An 18521-nucleotide genomic window follows, 5' to 3' on the forward strand; every position below is an offset into this window, starting at 1 on the left:
CCCATGTTTGGTTCTTTTGATATCCTTTACATTTCATCACTGCCACTTCCCTTGGTAGCTCATAACAGTTCTTCCAATTGTTCTTTATGTTTTACTGGAGTATTGGCTGTAAATACAAACCCTCGGTCTTACCCATTAAGGTCCATTGACATGAATTACTGAATCTGAATAGATGTTTACTCTTTTTCCTTGTGGGAGTTGTAGTGCTTTGGTGAGAGCCACAATTTCTGCCACCTGAGCTAATGCAGGTTGTGTGATGATTCCTTGTACTAATGTTTCATTTGTCTCTCCATCATGGCTCTGACTCACCACAGCAGATTTTCACCCCTGTTTCTGTATACAATGTGAGATCTGGATGCTCCAAGGCCACACCTGGCCTGTATTCCCCTCTAAAGCATCCTCTTTCAGCATTCCACACTAGTACAGATCTTGGTTGCTGTTGTCGTAGCTGTGGTTCACGCTCAGTCTGTGCTTGTGTAGCCAATGCAGCAGCCACAGCTTTTTGTTTCTTCTTTTAAGTCCACTAACACAGCCACCAATTTTTTAGCTTTAACTTTGTTCTTGTTAACCTCTGAGTCCTTTCCTGCAATCTGTTGCTTAAACAGCCTTTCGGTTCATTTTTTCATCTTCTTCTCTCTGTGTCTCCTGACAAGATGTTGCAAATGCTCTCTCCATAAGAAATCTGTCATAACACTCAGTCGAACCACTCCATCAAGCAAATCTTGTGCAGATCTTGGCAAACCAATTTCACACTGATTTCTCGCCAAGTGTAAGGTTGCTTCAGTCCTATCAGGCTGCACTCCTGTTGGATTTTCCCAGAGTTTGGCTACTCGGTCCAGATATTCAGTCAAGGTCTCATTGGCAATCCTTTAAATGCCCTTAGATCTTTCATTCCTGGGTACAGGGTTTCCATATGTTCCCACAGGGCATTACTGAAAGGGATCAAGGCAATCGCTATCATGGGTTCCTGAGCCAATCCCAATTCCTTTCAAGAGTCTCTGTGCTCTGGGTACCCCTTCTGTTTGAAACAGCAAGGCACAAATGTGTGTAATCTTCAAAAGTCAAAATCCAGGCTGGTGCTCCAGCAGATAAAGGTGGCAATTTCTCACCAGTCCTTCTGTATCTCTGAGATAAACTGGTTCTCAAATGGACTGGCACAGCAAGCGGCTGATATCTCTTCTTTCCATCCAGTCTGGTCTAGTGCATATGGCTACCTCTGCTGATAGATGCAGGTAATTCTTGATAATCAATTTCATCCTCTGTGTCAATTTTTATCCTCCTGGCTTCTTGATGTTACTGGTGAACCATGTGTTTCTTTCAGCTCCAGCTCTGATCCAGTTGTGTCCTCTTCTTCTATTTGTCCCACTATTTCAGCATTCAGCAAGCCAGTCTCTGTTTTTTTTAATTTGTTTGGTCAGTTTTGATTTTCCCTTGCACTGATGACGTCCCTCAGTTTTCTTAGAATATTTCTTACTGAGAGCCACAGTCTCCTCCTCCTCCTTGGTCATTGTCGTTGACTTCTTTTTGATTCCCAGAGTCTGAGTCACTCATCCTCTTCTTTCTTCTGGTCTGCTGTTCTCCTACTGGAATCTCCTGATTTGTTGTTGGAGGAATCAGTATGGAATCTCCTTGTAGCTTGTCTGGAGGAAGGAAGGAATTATGGAAGGGAATATGGGAAGAGGAGGAGGGATCTCCTTCAGGCCAGGGCCCCAGCATCCGTGTGCTTTCCTCATTCCTGACATCTGTGCAGTTTGAGTTTGCTTACCTGTGGTTACATCCTCTCTGGTAGTTATGTTAGACCAGTTTCTCATTAGCAGAAATGCGCAGTAACACGTTATAAGTAGCGTGTTACTGTAATCTGATTACTTTTTTCAAGTAAGTAGTAAGGTAAGGCATTACTATTGTGAAACAGTAATTAGATTACTGTTACTTTCCCATAAGCATGCTTTGTTACTGCATTACTAAACCGTGATTTTGTTTGTGAGAGTGCCTCATGACTTAAGCGTGTGCGACGTCCATGGTAACAGACGTGTGCAGATCAATAATGGATAATATGGAGTGCGCGAGAGAGTATGTATGCAACATTTAAATCATGGAAGTACTGACCTTACTTTGAGTTTGATTCCGTAAAAAGTGACAAAAACATTAGCGTCTGCTGTTCACTGCGTGGGAAAACGCGGACCACTCAAGGTGGTTGTAGAAAGTGTAAATATAGATTCTGATCATGGGCACCCTGACCCTCAGAGCGACACACTGCCTTCATACGATTATGGAGCCAGCATTTCCAGTTCTGCCATAGACCATTCATTTTTGCACTCTAAGCCAAGGCATGAACTAATAGACAATGTGGTCATGATCATTCAAGAAAGAATTGTTTTTTGTGAAACTGAATCAGCTCTGGCAGAGACTGTCTCAAATCATGCTAAAAGAATTCTGAAGCTCTGCTGAGCCCCTGTGGGACTGAGACCCAGGCCAGGTTTGATCCAGAGGGTGAGTTGGAGGACTCAGTTTGCTCTGGACCTGCCGAAGAGCCTGTTGCAGTTTTCAAGGGGGTCACTGGGCAGTTTGTGCAGCCTCTTCCAGTGTCTGCTGGGGGTTCAGGTGAACCACTGCAGCACTCCGCGGCTCCCATTCTGCCATCAGTTTCCGCTGAGTGCGCCGGAGAGCCTGCTTAGCTGTCAGCAGTTGCTGTGCCTCTACCTGCTTCGCCTCAGCCTGAGGACGATGCCTCGCCTGGTCCTGCCTCGCCTGGTCCTGCCACGCCAGGTCCTGCCACGCCAGCTGAAGGTTCAGCCAAGCTTGCCCAGCTTCCCTCCACATCTGCTGTAACTTCACCACCTGCTGCGTCCGCTGACGGCTCTGGTGAGTCCGTTCAGCCACCTGCTCCATCACCCGTGTCTTCCTCGCCGTCATCTGCAGCACCACCACCTGCTCCATCACCTGCAGCCGCCATGCTTCACTGGGTCTCGTCTTGACCCAGCCAGAGGTAGTCACCACACCTGGTCTCATCTCGTCTGCCGTCGTGGGCGGCCTCCTGAGCGGTGTTGCCGCCACAGTCTTCCACATTTCAGCCCCCTGAAATGTTTATAAACTGCTCCCTGAGCTCCAGTGTCTTTTGTAGACTTTTGTTTTGGACTGTTTCATAAGCTCCATGTTCTCTTGTAAAACCTTTGCTCTGGCTCTGGTCAGTTTTGGTTTTGCCTGATTGATTTAGTTTTGCATCTCTTAGTCCAGCCTCTAATAAATGTCTCGTTTTCAGTTAATATTAAGTTTTGTTATTTTGTGTGTCTGCATTTGGGTCCACCTTCTTCATTTCTTATAGTCTGCATCACCCAGACTGTGACAGATTCTAGTTTAACCCTTTCATGTATGAATTATGACAGCTTCAATCAGGATTTTTTTCCTTAAGAATTTTTCTTCATCTTTAGGCATGAAAAAATATTGTTGAACTTATTTTTTTAAACATGTATTTTGCAAAGAGATTTTTACATGTCCACTTACACATGTCCACTGGCTGACCAGTGGGTGGCAGGGTATGGAGTGACACATCAGTGTCCAATGTAGTGGTTTATCTGCAAGTATACCATCAACACTGACACAAATACAAGAAAACAGCCTTTGAATAGCTGTCCACTGTAGTAACCACTACACATGAAAGAGTTAAAGCAATCAAAGTCCAGCCCAGTTGGTAAATAATAACAAACACACTGTAATAAACTAATAAAAGATAAAAGCAACAATGTCAAAAATGAATTTAGGAATTAACCCAAAAAGAATCTGTATCAATACTCGATAAGAAATTAATGAAACAAAAAACTAAGATTCAATTTAACAATCAACTCAACAAGAATTATGTCAGAATCAAAGAAAAAAAATGAAAATGAATTTAGCAATTGACTCACGCAATTATTTATATATTAAACAGATACAAACAGGGGCAGCACAGTGGTTAGCACCATTGCCGCACTGTCCTGAGTTCAATTCCACCATCAGGGCGGGGTCTTTCTGTGTGGAGTTCTCCCCGTGTTTGCGTGGGTTCGTTCCGGGGACTCCGGCTTCCTCCCACAGTCCAAAGATATGCAGTTTGCGGGGATAGGTTAATTGATTAATCCAAATTGCCCATAAGTGTGAATGCGGGAGTGAATATGAGTGCGAATGGTTGCCTGTCTCTGTGTGTTGGCCCTGTGACAGACTGGCGACCTGTCCAGGGTGTACCCCGCCTCTCGCCCTATGACAGCTGGGATAGGCTCCAGCATCCCCACGAACCTGAAAAGGATAAGCGTAAACGAATGGATGGATAAAAATCAATCAAAGAAAATCATATGGCAAAAACAGAGTAGTAGTTAATTTTAGAACTGTTAATTATTATCAATCTGACAAAGCCAATTATAAGATCAAAATGCTAAGATCAAATGCAAAAACAAAACAGCTAACCCCCAGAATGTTAACTTGTCATCAATCAATAACAGAAATGAATCCCGAAATCAACTGATTACCAACTAATAAAAAAATCAGTTAATTCAATTCAATTCAATTCAATTCAATTTTATTTAAATAGCTCCAAATCAGAATGCAGAAACAAATATATATATATAAAGAAAACACACCAGTTAATTCTATAGCTTTTTCCTGATATCAGAAATCAACTTAAAGAAAACAGAATACAAAACCCAATTAGCAGTTAACTCTATAGTTGTTAACTTTTTACCAAACAAAAATAAGAGTCAGTTTAATATTTATCTTCTAAAATATCAGATAAAAAAAAGGTCAGTTTAGAGTGTAATTTTCCAGAAACATTTAATTATTTATCAAACAAAAATGAAGTTCAATTTAGAATTTAACTTCAGAAACAATTACTCAAGAAATAGTTTTTCACTCTCTGGCTTCCGCAACAAACCTTGATCGTGTGATTGTAGTTATTTATGTGGTTATCATGTGTTTATTTCTTTACTGTTGAGAACCACTAGAGTTTATTAAAGGAGAATTCCCTCCTTCTTACAGTGACAATGATTAAGCACTACTGCGGTTATTGTTTTATACAGTTCCAGTGTCCACTCAAAATTCACTATTTTTAAGGAGGGGTGATCAAGACATCCCTGGGATTTGCAATACATTCCCTACTTGTTTAAATGTGTTATTCACCATTATGTTATTTAATCCATATTTTATTTTTTAAAACTTAGCCTTTTACTTTAACCTCCTAGGACCTGGCGTCCACATATGTGGACATCATATTTTAGTTTATTTTGACCAAAATACTCAATTTACAAGGGCCTGTTAATCACTTATGAGGACATTATACTGCTACTGTTCTATCAAAATTTTAATATTCTCATATGTGGCTCTCATTTTTCTTAGAAACAAAAATCAGGTAAAAACACCTGGTAATTCTTTGTTTTTACATTCATCAGGCTCCAATATGCCCGAATATCAAAGAGAAATTAAAAATACATGCTGTGGAAGAGTTTGCGTCTTAGGAGGTTAAGTTGGTTTAATTTCTCATTACTCACACTCTTGATTTATTTCCTTGTTTGATCTTTATATACATCATTTCCTTGTTCTTAGTAAATCTCTATTTAACCTGTTTTTAATCTGACCTTTGACCTATTACTTTTTAACTTAAACATCACTTATAATCTTAAGTTTTTTTGCACTTTATTACGAACTTGTACCGTAACTCCCGGACTACAAAGCGCACCTGATTAAAAGCCGCATGCTCTAATTTTAGAAAGAAAATCAATTTTGTACTTCTACAGGCCGCACCGGATCTTAATCCGTAAGGTAACATAAACATGGTAACATAAACGTTATGGTAACATACAAAAATACATACTGCAAATGCTTTTTTTCCTCGAACAGTGCCTGTAACACGACTACCTTTAAGTATACGTACGTATCAGTAACACACAAATTACGTTGCTTATGGGTTTTTTTACGGAACAGTGCACAAACAACATTACAACGTCTCTTAACAACCGGTAAAAATATATACCGTATATATGCTACTTATCAATTTCATTGGTCTACTGTTACCAGGCAAAATGTTTTTGTACGCATGAAAAAAAATATGCATTAGCCGCACGTCAGTATAAGCCGCGGTGTTCACAGTGTTGGACGTGTGATGGTTGTTGAAATTGTAGTGTTTGTTGAAAGTGTGGTGTTTGTTCAGCTGGTGGTGTTCGTTGGACGGTTGGTGGTTGTTGGAAGTGTGGTGTTTGTAGGTCTTGTGCTGTTTGTTGGACGGTTGGTGGCTGTTGGAAGTGTGGTGTTTGTAGGTGTGGATTTATTTGTTGGACGGTTGGTGGTTGTTGGAATTGTAGTGTTTGTTGGAAGTGTGTTGTTTGTAGGTGTGGTTGTATTTGTTGGACGGTTGATAGTTGTTGGAAGTGTAGTATTTGTAGGTCTTGTGGTGTTTGTTGGACGGTTGGTGGTGGTTGGAAGTGTGGCGTTTGTAGGTCTTGTGGTGTTTGTTGGACGGTTGGTGGTTGTTGGAATTGTACTGTTTGTTGGACGGTTGGTGGTTGTAGGTGTGGTGGTGTTTGTGAGACGGTTGGTGGTTGTTGGAAGTGTGGTGTTTGTAGGTCTTGTGGTGTTTGTTGGACGGTTGGTGGTTGTTGGAAGTGTGGCGTTTGTAGGTCTTGTGGTGTTTGTTGGACGGTTGGTGGTTGTTGGAATTGTAGTGTTTGTTGGACGGTTGGTGGTTGTAGGTGTGGTGGTGTTTGTGAGACGGTTGGTGGTTGTTGGAAGTGTGGTGTTTGTAGGTCTTGTGCTGTTTGTCGGACGGTTGGTGGTTGTTAAAAGTGTGGCGTTTGTAGGTCTTGTGCTGTTTGTTGGACGGTTGGTGGTTGTTGGAATTGTAGTGTTTTTTTGAAGTGTGTTGTTTGTAGGTGTGGTTGTATTTGCTGGACGGTTGATAGTTGTTGGAAGTGTAGTATTTGTAGGTCTTGTGGTGTTTGTTGGACGGTTGGTGGCTGTTGGAAGTGTGGCGTTTGTAGGTCTTGTGCTGTTTGTTGGACGGTTGGTGGTTGTTGGAAGTGTAGTGTTTGTTGGACGGTTGGTGGTTGTAGGTGTGGTGGTGTTTGTGAGACGGTTGGTGGTTGTTGGAAGTGTGGTGTTTGTAGGTCTTGTGCTGTTTGTCGGACGGTTGGTGGTTGTTAAAAGTGTGGTGTTTGTTGGAAGTGTGGTGTTTGTAGGTCTTGTTGTGTTTGTTGGACGGTTGGTGGTTGTTGAAAGTGTGGTGTTTGTAGTTGTGGTTGTATTTGTTGTACGGTTGATAGTTGTTGGAAGTGTCGTGTTTGTAGGTCTTGTGCTGTTTGTTGGACGGTTGGTGGTTGTTGGAAGTGTGGCGTTTGTAGGTCTTGTGCTGTTTGTTGGACGGTTGGTGGTTGTAGGTGTGGTGGTGTTTGTGAGACGGTTGGTGGTTGTTGGAAGTGTGGTGTTTGTAGGTCTTGTGCTGTTTGTCGGACGGTTGGTGGTTGTTAAAAGTGTGGCGTTTGTAGGTCTTGTGCTGTTTGTTGGACGGTTGGTGGTTGTTGGAATTGTAGTGTTTTTTTGAAGTGTGTTGTTTGTAGGTGTGGTTGTATTTGCTGGACGGTTGATAGTTGTTGGAAGTGTAGTATTTGTAGGTCTTGTGGTGTTTGTTGGACGGTTGGTGGTTGTTGGAAGTGTGGCGTTTGTAGGTCTTGTGCTGTTTGTTGGACGGTTGGTGGTTGTTGGAAGTGTAGTGTTTGTTGGACGGTTGGTGGTTGTAGGTGTGGTGGTGTTTGTGAGACGGTTGGTGGTTGTTGGAAGTGTGGTGTTTGTAGGTCTTGTGCTGTTTGTCGGACGGTTGGTGGTTGTTAAAAGTGTGGTGTTTGTTGGAAGTGTGGTGTTTGTAGGTCTTGTTGTGTTTGTTGGACGGTTGGTGGTTGTTGAAAGTGTGGTGTTTGTAGTTGTGGTTGTATTTGTTGTACGGTTGATAGTTGTTGGAAGTGTCGTGTTTGTAGGTCTTGTGGTGTTTGTTGGACGGTTGGTGGTTGTTGGAAGTGTGGCGTTTGTAGGTCTTGTGCTGTTTGTTGGACGGTTGGTGGTTGTAGGTGTGGTGGTGTTTGTGAGACGGTTGGTGGTTGTTGGAAGTGTGGTGTTTGTAGGTCTTGTGCTGTTTGTCGGACGGTTGGTGGTTGTTAAAAGTGTGGTGTTTGTTGGAAGTGTGGTGTTTGTAGGTCTTGTTGTGTTTGTTGGACGGTTGGTGGTTGTTGGAAGTGTGGTGTTTGTAGTTGTGGCTGTATTTGTTGGACGGTTGATAGTTGTTGAAAGTGTAGTGTTTGTAGGTCTTGTGGTGTTTGTTGGATGGTTGGTGGCTGTTGAAAGTGTGGTGTTTGTAGTTATGGTTGTATTTGTTGGACGGTTGATAGTTGTTGGAAGTGTCATGTTTGTAGGTCTTGTGGTGTTTGTTGGACGGTTGGTGGTTGTTGAAAGTGTGGTGTTTGTAGTTGTGGTTGTATTTGTTGGACGGTTGATAGTTGTTGGAAGTGTGGCGTTTGTAGGTCTTGTGCTGTTTGTTGGACGGTTGGTGGTTGTTGGAAGTGTAGTGTTTGTTGGACGGTTGGTGGTTGTAGGTGTGGTGGTGTTTGTGAGACGGTTGGTGGTTGTTGGAAGTGTGGTGTTTGTAGGTCTTGTGCTGTTTGTCGGACGGTTGGTGGTTGTTAAAAGTGTGGTGTTTGTTGGAAGTGTGGTGTTTGTAGGTCTTGTTGTGTTTGTTGGACGGTTGGTGGTTGTTGGAAGTGTGGTGTTTGTAGTTGTGGTTGTATTTGTTGGACGGTTCATAGTTGTTGGAAGTGTAGTGTTTGTAGGTCTTGTGGTGTTTGTTGAATGGTTGGTGGCTGTTGGAAGTGTGGTGTTTGTAGTTGTGGTTGTATTTGTTGGACGGTTGATAGTTGTTGGAAGTGTCATGTTTGTAGGTCTTGTGGTGTTTGTTGGACGGTTGGTGGTTGTTGAAAGTGTGGTGTTTGTAGTTGTGGTTGTATTTGTTGGACGGTTGATAGTTGTTGGAAGTGTCGTGTTTGTAGGTTTTGTGGTGTTTGTTGGACGGTTGGTGGTTGTTGAAAGTGTGGTGTTTGTAGTTGTGGTTGTATTTGTTGGACGGTTGATAGTTGTTGGAAGTGTGGTGTTTGTAGGTTTTGTGGTGTTTGTTGGACGGTTGGTGGTTGTTGAAAGTGTGGTGTTTGTAGTTGTGGTTGTATTTGTTGGACGGTTGATAGTTGTTGGAAGTGTCGTGTTTGTAGGTCTTGTGGTGTTTGCTGGACGGTTGGTGGTTGCTGAAATTGTGGTGTTTGTAGTTGTGGTTGTATTTGTTGGACGGTTGATAGTTGTTGGAAGTGTGTTGTTTGTAGGTCTTGTGGTGTTTGTTGGATGGTTAGTGGTTGCTGAAATTGTGGTGTTTGTTGGAAGTGTGTTGTTTGTAGGTGTGGATGTATTTGTTGAACGGTTGATTGTTGTTGGAAGTGTAGTGTTTGTAGGTCTTGTGGTGTTTGCTGGATGGTTAGTGGTTGTTGAAAGTGTGGTGGTGGTGATAGTGGTGGTGGTTGGCACTGGTAGCAGTCCTGTGCAGGTAACACTGAGATCATTGTTGGTCCCAGTGGACGTGAATGTCAAGAAGCCCGGCTGTTTGGAGGAGATCTGGCTGTTGATCCAGGCCTGGTACTGGGATACGCTGGTGTAGACTCCTGGAAAATTCGGCCTGGCACAGCCTTTCCCAAAACTGACGATTCCTGCCTGAATCCAGCGACCATTCTGCTTGCTCACCATTGGACCTCCTGAATCCCCCTTTGAGAGCAGAAACATTTACTGTTAGACAGAACCATCAGGGTTTATAAAGGGAGCGCAGTGAGAAGATGGCATGTAAGAGGAGTGAACTGCTTATGCATTTCTCTGAGTTCCTTTCCCAATGAAAATACATTTGTTATTTTTTGTGCTTCACATGTTGAATTTGGAAACCTATCCTGAATATAACCAGACCTTGATTGAATGTCAGTCTGATTAATAACACACACAAACAAAAAAAACAAACATTTGCAAATCCACTTTTTATATATCTTGGGTTCTTTTTTTTTAATTAAAAAAAAAAAATTCACCTGAGAAAGGTTGCATTGGTTCTGAGAAAACCAGCCGTAACACACTTTAGAAACAAGTTTAAAAAAAAGTTTAAAACACAATCACATCTTTTAAACTGTTTACCTGTCCACCAGAGGTCTTTTTGTAGAGCTGTCATGGTGATGACTAGATCAGGGTTTTTGGTTCTATACCGCCCCTTTAAGAGCTGCCTTAAACTAGAGCACAGACAGTGAGCTGTGAGTGGGAGGCATTCCACAGAGATTCTGAAATGTGTCACGTGCGTGTGTTTAATGGTCATGTACTGTGAGAGCTAGCTAGCTGTATGAGTCCTGTGTGTGTATTTGTCCTAACGCATAGCTTGTGTCAGTGACCTGGATCTGAGAGACCCAGGGTCCATGAGCAGTTATGGACCAATATAATATATGATGTATGTTTGCTGCACTGTGCTGTTCTTGTGTTCTCCATGCTTGTACGTATAGGCGAGTGGGTGTGTCTGTGAGTGTGGCTGAGCACAGGGTTTCAGGCAGGCTTGGTGGGTGTGTCCCATCTGGAGGCTGGCCCCACCTGCAGCTAACGAAGCCTCATCAGGGAGCTACTCAAGAGTGTGGCTGAGCGCTCCTCGGCGCGGGATCGTTGCGTGAGACTCCACGTCAGTGTTCTTTGTGAGCCAAGTTAAGTCAGTGCATGCCTGCAGTGGTTAAGTGTCCTGACAGTGACAATTCAAAACCTACCTTTGAATTTGTTAAAATATGGTATACTTTATCATTCTGTTAAACATGGGACCCCAACGTGGGATCTCTCCCGATTTATTGTTAAATTTAAGCTTTTCTGAATGCAATCAGAAAATAAAAAAGCCAAGAATCTTTCCTGTGTCCTGTCTCATTCCCCATGACTGAGCCACATATATGATTTCCTGGTTATAGTTAAAAAACTGCATCTGTTCTATTAGTAAATTACACACAGCTCAATGTGGTCTCTCTTAGCAGATCAGGTATGTTAAATAGAACGGAACTGACTGCATCTGTGTGCACCTGAAAAACTAAGAAGAATAATCTGTAAAAGGTGAAAATGTGCCAAACACAGGTAACAACAATCACCTGACAGGAGTCCTTTCCTCCTGCACTTAACCCGGCACAGATCATGTTGTCAGTGATTGTTCCTACTCCATAGTTACAGTTACACTGCCTGTTTCCCACAACAGGAACCTGCACCTCCATCAGGTTTTGTGGAGAAGGAAGCGACACTGAAGGGGTAAAAAACAAAATCTGTTTAATAAACAGCGTGTGACAGATTAAAGGTACAAACCAGAACAGTAAACAAAGCATCGTTCCACTTCCAGGCATTTATTCTGGTGGTGACTAAGTTTTACCTCAAAGGATTTCCCACTTTCAGTGGTCACATGACAGAAAGCTGTATATATTGAACCACCAGACAAATCTGATTAAAAGTAAAAAAAATGCACAATCAGTTTTTAAAAGTGTTTTTGACGTTCGGTTCGTATCTCTATCTTTGATGCTGCAGACATTTCCCAAATATTTCAGTCCATGTTTCTTTTAGTGTTTATAAAGTCTGTTTCCCCTCCACGTGCACAGGTTTATCATCAAAAACGAAACTGCATGAGGCCAGTTTCTTTTTTACAAACATTTCCTTTGAGGTTGGCTCAGAAATTTGGTGTCTTTCATTCATAAATCATAGTTTCTGAAACATTTAGGCTTCTCTTCAGCAACAGAATCATAAAATAAGCAGACAAAGGCCTCCTTTATGGATACTTTGGAGAAGCTGTTTGTTTCCTGTCATCCTCAGACAATATTAATCTGTTCTAACCAGTGACCCACCTCCACTTCCTATTTGGCCCCAGCCGGTGACCCAGCTGTTAACACCGCCGTAGAAGGTGCTGTTTGAAGCTGCCAGGCAGACGGGAGAAATGTAGCTGCTGAAAGTCACCGGTGAGGAGAGCTTCAGGAGGCAGATGTCGTTGTCGTTGGTACCAGAGTTGTAGTTTGGATGGTTGATGATCTGTGTTACTGTCCGAGACTCTGCATTGGGATTAGATCCCTGTAGACTCTGAAGGCCCAGATTCACAGTCAGACCGGTTGGAGTACTGCTGAGATCATCAGGAGCAACACAAACAGTGCACAGTTGTTACAATTGTTATAGACGAGAAAACATATATAAAGTTTGACTTTCTGCCCCTTTTAAATATTTGAAAGTGATCATTTTATTTATATAACACATTTCATTATATGAAAATTCAATGTGTTTAACAGAAAATGAAGAAACACTTAAAAAAAATTTTATATGTAAATGTAAATATTGATCCTGTTACCCCCTCCCCCCCAGATTAGGACCCTCCATAATTTCTTTAAATCATGTTTAGAGTGCAGCTTCAGCCTCATTACTCACGTTTGAAAGCAGTGAGCAGCAGTCAGCACCCACTGACTGTTAATGAGGGATCCTCCACAGAAGTGGGACCCAGATCTTTGCAGACTGACCTGCCAGGGCCAGCTGCCAACAGGGGCCACCTGTCCTCCTACAATCCTGGTGTTCAGCTTTGGCTGACCACAAACTGAAGACCGATATTAAAACACAGAGTGAGCATTACTGTATGAGCTGTAAACTCTCAGCATTACAAACTGCTGAGTGAGGACACAGTGACCCTGGGGGTCTACAGTTCACTCACAAACTAATATTCATATGAAATTAAAGATTTATTACACATAACAGTAAATCATTACACAAAGAAACTTTATCTTACCATCCAGCTGTGACTCAGACTCTGAAACACAGAAAACAAACTATTTTAAAACTAAAAATCTCCATTCATCGTTCTGTGATTAGTTCACTGTCATTAATAATAGTGGGAAAGTTGATTGTCTGTGGTTAGCTATAAGCATCCAGCAGAAGCTCCAGTAGTGGCTGTAGCAGTGAGTCAGTCCCCATGTTGGAGAATTTTAATGACATCATCTGACCAATAGCACGGCTGCTGTGAGGCGACTGTACTAACAGACCCTTTAAAATCTTGATTATGTGACCAGCTTTGTTTATGCTGCCACCTGTTAATTAATTGAATGTATTTTGGGAAATTTTCAACTTGTATACATATTCATATATATTTATATGTACTGTATGTGTTGTTTATTCTATTAGTTTTACATCGGTGGTATTTCTTCATTAACAGACGGATGACGGCACCCACTGGACTCCATTCCAATAATTCCAACTAATCATTGACCGAGCAAAGCAGTCAATGACGCCAGTGGGCAGCTTCATCCATCTGTTAAACACAATCTTTGTAGGTATGTCTGTGAAGGTTCTCAGTCATCCAGGTCATCGTAGTCTAAGGAGCTTGGAAAGAAAAGCCTCTGGACTTCTTTGAGTTGCTTGAAGATGTTTCATCTTCATCCGAGAAGCTTCTTCAGTTCTAAGGTCAAATGGTGGAGAGTCCCAGATTTAAACCCAGTGGGAGTTTCCCCCCAAAGAGGGACAAAGGACCCCCTGATGATCCTCTACCAGTGGGAGCATCCCCAGACGCCTTAACGCCCACACACATCCTGGGCCATCTGACCTCAGGAAATCACATGATAGGGTGGGGCCAGGTTTCACAATGAGCTCACCTGAAACCCTGGCTGATTGTGACCCACACCCGCTTTCACACCTTGGCTCATGTGATTAGGTAGAGGATCATCAGGGGGTCGTGTGAGTGTGTGTGTGTGTGCGGGGTTACCTTTTAGACTGTTATTGTTTTCGTTCCATAGACTGGTTTTACCTCCATTTCTGAGAGGATTGTTATCGTGCTGTTTGTCTCGAAAGAGTTTCCTGATCTCTGTGTGTGTGTGTGTGTGTGTGTGTGTGTGTGTGTGTGTGTGTGTGTGTGTGTACTGTAAGAGCTGTAAACTCTCAGCATTACAAACTGCTGAGTGAGGAAACAGTGATCCTGGGAGTCTACAGTTCACTCACAAACTAATATTCATATGAAACTAAAGATTTATTACACATAAAAGTAAATCATTACACAAAGAAACCTTATCTTACCATCCAGCTGTGACTCAGACTCTGAAACACAGAAAACAAACAATGTTTAAACAAAAAATCTGCATTCATCTGTCTGTGGTTTGTTCATTGTCTGTAATAATAGTGGGTCAGTCAATAGTCAATATCTGTGGTTAGCTAAAAGCATCCAGCAGTGAGTCAGTCCCCTTGGGGAGGGGCTGTAGCTGCTAGCTGTCTGTTTGGCTTTACCTGAACTCAACCTCTGGGCTGTTGGAGCATTTTTAATGACATAATCTGATCAATAACACAGCTGCTGTGAGGTTACTGTACTAACAGACCCTCCAACCCACATAGCAAAATTGGTATGGCCCGGATCTGGCCCACACATGGGTCAGCACAAGGCCATTTGCAGACACACTGGTGGTCCTGTGCTGGCCCATGTGTGGACTACCTCTGGCAAACCTGATCTGGGCCACCAAAGGGCCGTCATTGTTTGCGGTACGTGGGCCATGTGTAAGTTGTGTACAGCCACGGGCCAGTTGTAGACAAACTGTGCTGGCCCAGAACAGTTTCAGCTCTGGCCCCAGATGTCAGAATAATGTGTATCTTAATCAAGCGATGTAATAACAACATGTGCCAGAACATGAAAAACAGTGCAAAAGTAACATGACACATGTTCAGACAGTGAATGGACTGACTCTTATATAGCATTTTTCTACTCTCCCGGATTATTTAAAGTGCTCTGTACAACATACCACATTCACCTAATCACACACTTTCTCTACACTGAGTGCTTCCTAACTACATTCATACACATTCACACTCTTGAGATGCAGACTGGAGGAGCCAGGGATCGAACCACTAACCTTCCGATCAGTAGGTGACCTGCTCATCCTTCTGAGCTACAGCCACCCGGTGGTAAACATGAGTAAACCTGTTTTCTATGGGCCCGGGCCACATAAACCACACCACAATTGAGCCAGATATGGCATGCCATCATGCATAGGCATCTATGAGGAGCCATCAATGCCAGGCCTGGCCCATATCTGGATGACATACGTCTTATCATGCCAGAAGTCAGCCAGCAGTGCCGGCTTGATACCAGATCCGGGCCAGACCTGCTTGCTATGCAGTGTTGGGGAGTAACGGAATACATGTACCGCCGTTACGTATTTAAAATACAAAATATGAGTAACTGTATTCCGTTACAGTTACCGTTTAAAAAGGTGGTATTCAGAATACAGTTACTTTGTTGAAATAAATGGATTACACTGCGGTACTTTCCTGTTTCATTTTGTCGCGGGTCAGGACTGTTTGGGTTTTGTTTGACAGCTACGTTCTGTTGTTCCAGGCGGCAGCGTTACGGTTGCCATGGTTACAGGGCGACGCTCTCTCTCTCTCTGCGACTGTGTGTTTCCTGGGTGAGAGAGCGCCTTTTCGTTGTTGTTGTTGTTGTTGTGCTAAGCTAACAGGCAGAATGCTACAAGCATAGCTCTAAAGAATGTAGCATCATGGGCAGTGTAGTCCGTGTTGCAGGGAGAATGGACTGCCATACACGTTATGGGTCTGTGAGCGCGAGGAGGGAGAAAAAGGGGAGTGGAAAGGTACGAGTTGTCATCGAGCAAAAACGGGAGCTGGAAGCATGTAAATATAATAATAACCACTGTAGCCAAGAAGAGAGCCTGACGAGCCCAGCTGTAAGTAAGCTATTAAGACTCGACTGTACACTGTGTTCGTGTTTTCCTCTGAAAACAATAAGTTCCGTTGCAGCAGTCTTTCAACGCCTCTCTCTGTCTCTCGCAAGAAAAGTTGACCCACACAACAAAGTAAAGCTATTTTTCGGCTACGAGCCGACAGGGACCCCGCCGTATTAGTCAGAGGTCCCTTTACTACAGTTCGGAGTCGCGGACCTTCAGTAATAGTAATAAATCACACAGCAATAGTACATTCACGTTGTTGTAAAAAGCATGATAATATATTAAGTATTCCAAAGTATTCAGAATACGTTACTGTCATTGAGTAACGTAACGGAATACGTTACAGAATACATTTTGGGGCATGTATTCTGTAATGGAATACATTTTAAAAGTAACCTTCCCAACACTGTTGCTATGTGGGAAGAAGTCTGAGCTCCAGATCTGATGGGGCAAATTCTAGGATTTTGATTGGGTGCTACTGAACAGGAAAGTAATGTGTCTGTGTGATGCTTCCATACAGTCTGAGATAACTGTGCTGTTTTTCAGAAAAATAGGTGTCATTTAAAATCTTGATTATGTGACCAGTATTGTATACGCTGCTTCCTTATGCTTGTGCCGTGGACACATGTGTCTGTAAGTAGTTCATTTATTATTCGTGGTTAGTTTTGACTGTATTTCCAAGAGTTTGTTTTCTGCTTTTTTTATTTGGCTAGTTTGAAGGTGCTATTCTAAGTAAGCTAGCCTGTTAATTTCGAGTGTTCTAATTTTTCAGTAAGATGTTAATAAATTGAATGTATTATGAAGAAATTTTTTATATATATTTTTATATAAATATTAACATATATTTATGTGTTATGTTTCGTTTTCCCCAGTTTTACAGTAGTGGTTAACCACGCAAAGCAGTCAAAGACTCCAGTGGGCGCTTCCTTCATCTGTTAGGTTGCAATTTCTGTAGCTAGTTGTGTGTGTGTGTGTGTGTGTATGTGTGTGGTTACCATTTACACCATTATTGTTTTCGATTGGCGAGCTGTCACTTTAGACTGGTTTTACCACCTCTTCTGAGAGGATTGTTATCATGTAGTTGTTTTCTGACAAAGATCAGTGAACTCTTTTCTTTAAAGTTTTCTGATCTTTTTGTGTGTTTATGTTTGTGTGTGTTCCCATCTCAGCCACTCAGTGTTTTTATAGTTTTGCTTTCATTTTCCACTCTCCACAATTACTCCATTGTTCGATAGAAAAGTTATAAACAACCATCAAATAATCATTAATAAACGTTTTTAGTTTTTCTTAAACACGTACACCCTCATGAATAAATGTCTGTGTATGACTCAAAACTGACTGATTAAATCATCAAAAAATAAATTGAATTGAAAATGAAAGTTAAAAACTGAATCAAAGCTAAAATAAAATAAAGCAGCTCTAATAACTGTGATACAGACGCTGATTGATGGAGAGCAGTTCAGCCTCTCAGCTGCTCCCCAAACCAAACAGATCGTCACATTAATCCGTGTTTTAGCTTTCATCACCAAGATAAAGATGAACCTAAAATAAACCACCAGTCCTGCTTTTCCTGCCGTGTTACTTCCTGCAGTGCCACTTTAAAGTGAAGCGGTGTGCTCCTGAGTGTTTTCGCCCTCTGAGTCGTACCTGATGCAGGTGTGTGCAGAGAGCTCTTACCTTGGGTCAGGAGCATCAGCCCAGCAGCCAAACACATCACTTTGTAGAAAGCCATCGCTGTAAGATCCAAACATCCAGACCTGCTGAGGCATAAATAACCTTCCTCTGGCCTCCTCTTTGTCTGCATTAAACACACCTCTCAGTTTCCTGTCTGGCGACACACCCAACGCTTCAATGCGGGTCACCTGATCTTCCTCACATCAAACATGTTGTATTAAACAGGAATTTCAGCTTTCAGGCAGCAACCTTTTTACTGATGAGTAACTTATTTTTAGAATTAATTATTAATTTTACATCATGAAACCAAAATCCTGCTACAGACTGAAGTATTTTAAAAGCTGAATAATATAAATGTAAATGGTAAATGGCCTGTATTTGTATAGCGCTTTTACTAGTCCCCCCTAGGGACCCCAAAGCGCTTTACACACCCAGTCATCCACCCATTCACACGCAGTGCCTCAAAGCTATGCTTTATATTCAGTATGTGACCTGCCCAACCAGAGACAATAAAACACTGGACTTACTGTATGCCAATGCAGAAGAGGCATACAGTTCATCACCTCTCCCTCCCCTGGGCAGATCTGATCACAACCTGGTGCACCTTGTCCCTGTGTATGAGCCCTTAGTGCGCAGGGAGCCACCAGCCACCCGCACAGTACAGAAATGGTCGGAGGTGAGCGAGGAGGCTCTTAAGGATTGTTTTGAGTCGACTGTGTGGGAGGTGATTTGTGATGACCACGGAGAGGACATCGACAGCCTTACTACATGCATTACTGACTATATAAATTTCTGTGTGGATAACACCGTACCTACCAGGACTGTACGGTGTTTCTCCAACAACAAACCTTGGATTACCCCAGAAATTAAAACCGTCCTCAAGCAGAAGAGGAGGGCCTTCAAATCCAGAGACAAAGAGGAGTTGAAAAGGGTGCAGAGATAGCTGAGGGGACTGATAAGGAATGGAAAGGACAGCTACAGGCAGAAGATGGAGAACCAGCTTCAACAAAACAACGTTGGTGAAGTCTGGAGAGGCCTCAGAACCATCTCAGGCCACAAACAGCAGAA

General features: G+C 42.5%; 1 protein-coding gene across 1 annotated transcript; it reads right to left on the reverse strand.

Annotated features, from left to right (window-relative positions):
* Positions 1-6165: 6165 nt before the first annotated feature.
* LOC146387974 (uncharacterized) lies at positions 6166-17564 on the reverse strand. Its single transcript, XM_084924833.1, has 7 exons — positions 17457-17564; positions 14125-14145; positions 12848-12868; positions 12496-12658; positions 11928-12193; positions 11190-11335; positions 6166-9804 (listed from the first exon to the last, which is right to left on the reverse strand). The coding sequence occupies exons 1-7, from the start codon at positions 17509-17511 to the stop codon at positions 6166-6168; spliced, it is 4311 nt and encodes a 1436-aa protein (XP_084780959.1). The 5' UTR covers positions 17512-17564.
* Between the last annotated feature and the right edge of the window lie 957 nt (positions 17565-18521).

This window comes from Perissodus microlepis, chromosome 4 (assembly GCF_051167445.1).
Source record: "Perissodus microlepis isolate ML-2025 ecotype Zambia chromosome 4, ASM5116744v1, whole genome shotgun sequence".
Lineage (NCBI taxonomy): Eukaryota > Metazoa > Chordata > Actinopteri > Cichliformes > Cichlidae > Perissodus > Perissodus microlepis.

Coding starts and splice junctions, on each gene's coding strand:
- LOC146387974 (XM_084924833.1), bottom strand. CDS start 17,511: ATGGCTTTCTACAAAGTGATGTGTTTGGCTGCTGGGCTGATGCTCCTG. Junction 12,869..14,124: donor GTCTGAGTCACAGCTGGATG/GTAAGATAAGGT, acceptor TCTGTGTTTCAG/AGTCTGAGTCACAGCTGGAT. Junction 11,336..11,927: donor GGGCCAAATAGGAAGTGGAG/GTGGGTCACTGG, acceptor TTACCCCTTCAG/TGTCGCTTCCTTCTCCACAA.